The sequence below is a fragment of the Oncorhynchus clarkii genome, chromosome 7, assembly GCF_045791955.1.
Source record: "Oncorhynchus clarkii lewisi isolate Uvic-CL-2024 chromosome 7, UVic_Ocla_1.0, whole genome shotgun sequence".
Lineage (NCBI taxonomy): Eukaryota > Metazoa > Chordata > Actinopteri > Salmoniformes > Salmonidae > Oncorhynchus > Oncorhynchus clarkii.
In genome coordinates this window covers 21,038,986-21,046,217 of record NC_092153.1, presented here as the reverse complement: position 1 = coordinate 21,046,217, position 7,232 = coordinate 21,038,986, and the positions used below count along the sequence as shown (strand labels likewise).

Genomic DNA, 7,232 nt, shown 5'->3' with positions numbered 1-7,232 from the left:
GGCGTTGGGCATCCCAACTATGACGGAGTGTATAACAATCTGTGACAAATTTAAGTGGATATGATACCTAGATCTTTGCTCTTTCAATTCCTTGTCAATTTACATTGTGACTGGTGTAAATTATGAGAAAACCTCAAGATTCTGTTTTGAAAGGAAACAATAGCACCTGGAAAAAGGCTGTTAATAATATTATTTTTTATTTTAAACAACCAATGCTAATGTAGCGATACAGGGGAAACAGGGCTGGGGATTGAACCAGAGACCCTGTAGATACAGAGTGAGCACTTGTTGATAATAATGGCCAAGATGTCTTGAAGGTGGCAAGATATGCTCACAACAGTGGGGCTGCAACAAATGTGCAAAATATTATATTCCTATCCTAACACAAGAGTAGTGTAAACTTAATTTTAAAAATAAACTGTCAAAAATGCCATATATCTGGGGGAGTGGGGACCACGTGCTTTGGAAGGCAGTTCAGCTGGAATGTTGGTTTAAGGCAAGGTTTAAGACAATACATCAATGGTCATGGAACTTGAAAAGATAGGTACTGATCCTCATATCGAAATAGGCAGAACAAAAAGCTACTTCAGGTGGTAGCTCAAATGACGAGTCGCCATTGGCAATGACTTGAGCTAATCAAAACCATGTTCAAGAGCTCACTGACAAATAGCCCTACAAAGCACGCCATCATGTTTAAAGTTATTTTAACAGTTCCACTCGGTCTAGAATCTAGGCTAACTGACAAGCACCTTCCCAAATAACACAGTTCCTCTTCCACAGATGGAGTTTGAGACAAATGTCCACTGTTAGTTTAGCTTCTTCTGCTCACAGTGATCCATGTGTCATCTTTAGGCGTTGACACCAGCTCAGATCTGGCCTCTACCACCTGTCCCTTTACCTGATGCAGCTTCAGTTGGCGCACTACAGTGCTGAGGACGACAGTGGCCACTGTGTACGCAAACCTGAAATGTGGCAAAATGGTGGTATAAAAAGTTAGTAACAAGCCCACGTCCTTCTTCTTTGCCTGGTAGTGACACTCCCTCTCCTTTCCTTTGATGTCGAAGAAATAAGAAGTTGCTCCTGTGTAATTACAACTAGAAAAGGCCCTAGCCCCTTGGTTAACCTCAAGTGCACGCCACTATCCTTTCCCATCCCCGTTACCTCAGCTCAGGACAGGCCTGGCTCCCTGAGAATCCAAGCAGAGAGAAGCTTTTCCTGGCTGAATCTTCTGTGAATCGATCTGGGTCAAACCTGGATGAACAAAGTGCAATAATTAAAAATCGGTACCAAAAAATCCAGCAAAAATCGTCCCTTTAGTTGGCAAAAATACATATGAACAGACTTGTAGGGACGGCTCCAGGTGTCTGCATCCTGCAGGACTACCCCAAGGGCATAGATAACCAGTGTCTAAAAGAAACATAGGAATAAAGTGTTTTCATCATTCACTTTAAACTTCAAAATTCGGTTCATTTTACATCCACAAGCACTTGCTGACAGTGACAGTGAGATGTGGATAATAAAGGGACTAAGTAGGGAAGAGGAGAATAAGATACCTCTTTAGGAATAATGTGCTGATCGACTTTCCCTTCATTTTCCTGGAGCTGGGCTGCGATGGGCGTCAGTTTGGCTGTCCGCACAGTCTCGTTCAAAACCTGCTGGAAGTACCTATAGTATAGAAGATACATTTTATAATGCATCTATAAATATTCCTTGAAGACATGTCACCATGAGGATACCATGAGGATACCTGCCCCTTCTGCTGTGACCGACCAGGGTTCGAACCCGGGTGTCATGTGGGCCACAAGGCTGTTAGCCCCTGTTAGCTTAGGCATTAGCTCAGGAAGCTCACACCAGTCTTCAGGTCTCATATAAGGTACTCATCATGCAAGAGTGGATCTGAAACACCTCTATTACACTGAATCACATCATTGATGTTATTTGGCTGTCAGACAGAGTCAGAGGTCACCTGAGCTGTGGGATCTTATCCAGAGAAACAGGCTCAGAGCCCAGAACATCCTCCAGCTCCTGATGCAGCTTCTCCTGAACTTCCTCTGACGTGGACAGGAAGTGTACTGCCCAGATGCACACTGGGAAAATATTACAACCACAAAGAGAAACATCAACAGTTTGAGAGAAAGATTTTCTGACAGAATACTAACCAAATGTATGATTTTATTCGTTCAGAAAAAAATGACGATTGGATAAAAGCTGCAAGTTCTAACGTAGATAGGCATAATCTATTTATTACTAGTACTCACAATTAGCTGTGATGACACAACCTGCCAGTGTGAACACCATGCTGTTCTCCATCACCTACAAAAGAGAAACAATGAAAACAATAATTAATTAAAACAAAAGTAGGATGAAAGTTTTATGTTCCTCTACATGTGAGTAACAGCAACAGGAATGAGCCTATTCTCCTTATAATCAAGGAATCTGTGCATCACCTGTCTATCTGTGAGGTTGGACTGGAGAAGAGCGTCCACAAACGCTGTCTGGCTCCTTTGTCCTTTCCTGTCTTTAGCCACAGACATCAGCACTGTTTCCATTTCTGCCAGTGCTGTAAACAAACATAATGTACTTAGCATGAAGACAGAATTTATACACATAGGGAGATACTCTAACAATCTCTTTTTTATTTCAGATACATTCAGTAAGGAAGTGGAAGTTCTCTTAAAACCTGTCTAGGACTGGGGTTCCACTAGAGGAACCAACAGCCAATGAAATTGCAGGGCGTCAAATACAAATCAACAGAAATCTCATAAATCTAATTTAGCAAACATAAGTATTAGGCACCATTTTAAAGGTAAAATTCTCATTAATCCAGCCACAGTGTCTGATTTAAAAAATGCTTTACAGCGAAAGCTCCACAAACGATTTTGTTAGGTCACCACCAACTCACAGAAAAACCCAGCCATTTTTCCAGCCAAAGAGAGGAGTCACAAAAAGCACAAATATAGATAAAATGAATCACTAACCTTTGATGATCTTCATCATATGACACTCATAGGACTTCATGTTACACAATACATGTATGTTTTGTTCGGTACATTTCATATTTATATCCAAAACTCATTGGCGTGTTAGGCTCAGTAGTTCCAAAACATGCAGTGATATTGCAGAGAGCCACATAAATTCACAGAAATACTCATAATAAATGTTGATGAAAATACAACTATTATACATGGAACTTTAGATACACTTCTCCTTAATGCTGAGATGTACAGGTAACACATATGATCTATAGCAGTGAACTAGTTCTCACTCACCGCTCTCATAGTGTTCCTTTCTGATGGAGCTCTTCTCCATGGAACCGTCCAAATAGCCTTTTCCGATCTCTGACCAGATCTGACAAGTAAAGGGAATTATCAGTGAAAATCTGCAAACACAGGTCGTAATGGGCATCTTTTCACAAGAAACGGTGACTTTAAATATGACTGCTCACTCACTGCCTCATGGTTCTTTCGGAAGCCGATGACTTCAGCATCATTCCGGAAGCGGTCACCCAGAGCGAGTTGAGTGACAGCCTTCATGGCCAATCCTAGCAGATGGGCACAGAGGGGTGTGTGCTGGTCCTTAGGGAAAGACTTCCACTTCCCCACTAACTCCTCCACCAGCTAGAACAGGACAGAAAGGGTGGGAGGGAGACAGAGAGTGTGTCAATGGGAAAGGGGGATACCTAGTCAGTTGTCTAACTGAACGCATTCAACTGAAATGTGTCTTCTGCATTTAACCCAACCCCTCTGAATCAGAGAGGTGTGGGGAGGCTGCCTTAATCGATATCCACGTCTTCGGCGCCGGGCAGAACAACAGATTTTTACCTTGTCAGCTCAGGGATTCGATCCAGCAACCTTCCAGTTACTGGCCCAACAATCTAACTACTAGGCTACCAAACTTTAACATCCCAGGGAAGTGAGCACAAAAAGCTTTTGAGTAAACAAATACTAAATGGATACACAAAAACATAAGAAAATATTGCAGAATAATACAGCCAAATATTAAAAACGGCCAAATTGTGTAAGAGGCAAACCTTCAGCAGCAGGGGAAAGTTTTCCTTCAGGGTGTTGTTGACGGCACTCTCATACAACTTCTTCCTCATTACAGCCTCTGTGGCCCCTCCACCCATTCCTGACTGGTACCCTAGCAACGACTTCAGCATCGTCTCAAATGAGTCCGCTACAAAGTAAGGATAGAAGATGTCACAGTGGAAAACATGTTACTGTTTCTTAATTTCAAAACAACACTGTACATGTAAAACAGAAATCACCTGAATCTGTTACAACGTCTATCTATACCTGCATTCAACTTAGAATGGTGCAATCGTTTAAGCATGCATTTTAAGTGGTATGTTAGTAGGGACAGAGCACCTGTTTCCCTTTCCTCCCAATAGTTTCCCTCCCTCCCCAGTACGCACTAGTCCTGTTGGGGTTGATGTGCTGCCGTAGCTGGTCCACTGAACCCAAGCTGACCACAGGGCGTCCTCCAAACCAGAAGGATGCCACAGGACCAAACTGTCCATGTAGACAAGCCAGGAACTCATGCAGACTGCCTTGGTTCACTATGTCTTGTATATTTCCATCCCTAGATTAAGAAAATGAGACAAACAAACCAATATGAACCTAGGTCAGGCCAAGGCCCGTATCCAGAAAGCTTCTCAGTGTATGTGTGCTGATCTAGGATCAGTTTTGCCGTTTATATGGAGATGAATAGACAGGGGGATCTGATTCTGGATCAGTACTCCTACAGAGACGCTTTATAAATACAGGCTCAGGTCAAGTGTGGTGACCTTACCTGAGTGCTAAAGAGAGACAGTACTTAGAAAGTTGTAAAACACATCTGGTCATAGGCTACTCACTTCTCTTCTGTAGGGTTGAGACCTGGTATACCAGAAGCGCTTCTTGATGACTTGATAAAAAAATGAATCAAGTATGTTACTTTCAGTTTCAAGAGAGACATAGCATAAAGTAAACATGACAATAAATGGTGTGGGGTTTACATATTCTAAGTCCATGGCAGTAACCTCCAAAAACGTGAGCTTTGAAAAAAATATTTGTCCAGTCCTTTGCCATATGTTTTACAATTCACTTAAACTGCTGAAACATTTGAGTACTAAAGGTAGATACATTAAATGTCCAGGGATTTTTTTAACTGTCATGTCACTGTAAAACTGTGCACAGAGTTATCAGTTTACACGTAGCTAGTAATGACATGGGTGGATGGATATACGATGTTACAAATATTGGCTGATTTAAGCACAGGCATTGACTTACTGGATACAAATAGAGGACTGCGCCGACCAGAATGATGACAAAAGTCACTGCAAATATCGCAAAGTCCAGCATGTTTGCTGATGTTACTCAAAAAAACGTTTAGATAGATAGCTAAAGAAATACTATGCATACAGTATAGCGACCACGTCTTCCGTAGACTCATCACTCCGTGTTCTACTGCAAAGCCTGCACGGTCAGTGAGGCTAGAGCAATGCATCTCAGAGCGCATGGCTAAATCAGAATGCACAGAAGCAGATCAAATCTAACTACAAAACATTTAGTAGTTTTGGGGAGGAAGCAATGGTCCATTTCCCAAAATTATGAACAGCACACTTATGTTCTGGGCAATGACAAAAGTGTCGGTAGATCATAAGTACGAGAGCAGATAGAGGAGAGCAGATACAGTTTTAGTATCTTAATTTGATCACCCTGTTGCAAGAGAACACTTGTAGTGTATTTTAGGCTTAAAAAGGCTTCTGAAGTTTGTAATATTTCCACTTCCATATTTCCACTTCTGACTTGATTTTCCCATACAATAAAAAATGAAATAAATAAACCCCTACAAAAATGGCTATTAATTATAACCCACATCAGTGGCGATTTTAGCATGTAAATCTCTGTGTGACAAAAAAAAATCATATGTGGGATGCATGCCAGTGTAACAGTATAATTTTAAACCGTCCCCTCGCCCATACCCAGACCATTTCGAATCTCACCATACCTTCTCTGCTATGCAATCTGGTTTCAGAGCTGGTCATGGGTGCACCTCAGCCACGCTCAAGGTCCTAAATGATATCTTAACCGCCATCGATAAGAAACATTACTGTGCAGCCGTATTCATTGATCTGGCCAAGGCTTTTGACTCTGTCAATCACCACATCCTCATCGGCAGACTCGACAGCCTTGGTTTCTCAAATGATTGCCTCGCCTGGTTCACCAACTACTTCTCTGATAGAGTTCAGTGTGTCAAATCGGAGGGTCTGCTGTCCGGACCTCTGGCAGTCTCTATGGGGGTGCCACAGGGTTCAATTCTTGGACCGACTCTCTTCTCTGTATACATCAATGAGGTCGCTCTTGCTGCTGGTGAGTCTCTGATCCACCTCTATGCAGACGACACCATTCTGTATACTTCTGGCCCTTCTTTGGATACTGTGTTAACAACCCTCCAGGCAAGCTTCAATGCCATACAACTCTCCTTCCGTGGCCTCCAATTGCTCTTAAATACAAGTAAAACTAAATGCATGCTCTTCAACCGATCGCTACCTGTACCTACCCGCCTCTCCAACATTACTACTCTGGACGGCTCCGACTTAGAATACGTGGACAACTACAAATACTTAGGTGTCTGGTTAGACTGTAAACTCTCCTTCCAGACCCATATCAAACATCTCCAATCCAAAGTTAAATCTAGAATTGGCTTCCTATTTCGCAACAAAGCATCCTTCACTCATGCTGCCAAACATACCCTTGTAAAACTGACCATCCTACCAATCCTCGACTTTGGCGATGTCATTTACAAAATAGCCTCCAATACCCTACTCAACAAATTGGATGCAGTCTATCACAGTGCAATCCGTTTTGTCACCAAAGCCCCATATACTACCCACCATTGCGACCTGTACGCTCTCGTTGGCTGGCCCTCGCTTCATACTCGTCGCCAAACCCACTGGCTCCATGTCATCTACAAGACCCTGCTAGGTAAAGTCCCCCCTTATCTCAGCTCGCTGGTCACCATTGCATCTCCCACCTGTAGCACACGCTCCAGCAGGTATATCTCTCTAGTCACCCCCAAAACCAATTCTTTCTTTGGCCGCCTCTCCTTCCAGTTCTCTGCTGCCAATGACTGGAACGAACTACAAAAATCTCTGAAACTGGAAACACTTATCTCCCTCACTAGCTTTAAGCACCAACTGTCAGAGCAGCTCACAGATTACTGCACCTGTACATAGCCCACCTATAATT

The 7,232-nt window shown here is 42.6% G+C and overlaps 1 protein-coding gene across 1 annotated transcript; it reads right to left on the bottom strand.

Annotated features, from left to right (window-relative positions):
• Nucleotides 1-175: 175 nt before the first annotated feature.
• LOC139414155 (cytochrome P450 20A1-like) lies at nucleotides 176-5,466 on the bottom strand. Its single transcript, XM_071162037.1, has 13 exons — nucleotides 5,271-5,466; nucleotides 4,856-4,905; nucleotides 4,415-4,581; nucleotides 4,031-4,176; nucleotides 3,450-3,617; nucleotides 3,270-3,348; nucleotides 2,448-2,560; nucleotides 2,259-2,313; nucleotides 1,967-2,087; nucleotides 1,554-1,665; nucleotides 1,343-1,407; nucleotides 1,162-1,251; nucleotides 176-962 (listed from the first exon to the last, which is right to left on the bottom strand). The coding sequence occupies exons 1-13, from the start codon at nucleotides 5,340-5,342 to the stop codon at nucleotides 812-814; spliced, it is 1,389 nt and encodes a 462-aa protein (XP_071018138.1). The 5' UTR covers nucleotides 5,343-5,466; the 3' UTR covers nucleotides 176-811.
• Nucleotides 5,467-7,232: the final 1,766 nt, after the last annotated feature.

Excerpts from the sequence above, each read along its gene's own strand:
- LOC139414155 (XM_071162037.1), bottom strand. The coding sequence starts at position 5,342 with ATGCTGGACTTTGCGATATTTGCAGTGACTTTTGTCATCATTCTGGTC. Across the intron at positions 4,177-4,414 it reads CATCAACCCCAACAGGACTA|CGGACTCATTTGAGACGATG; the intron begins GTGCGTACTGGG and ends CTTACTTTGTAG. Across the intron at positions 3,349-3,449 it reads TCCGAAAGAACCATGAGGCA|ATCTGGTCAGAGATCGGAAA; the intron begins GTGAGTGAGCAG and ends TTTACTTGTCAG.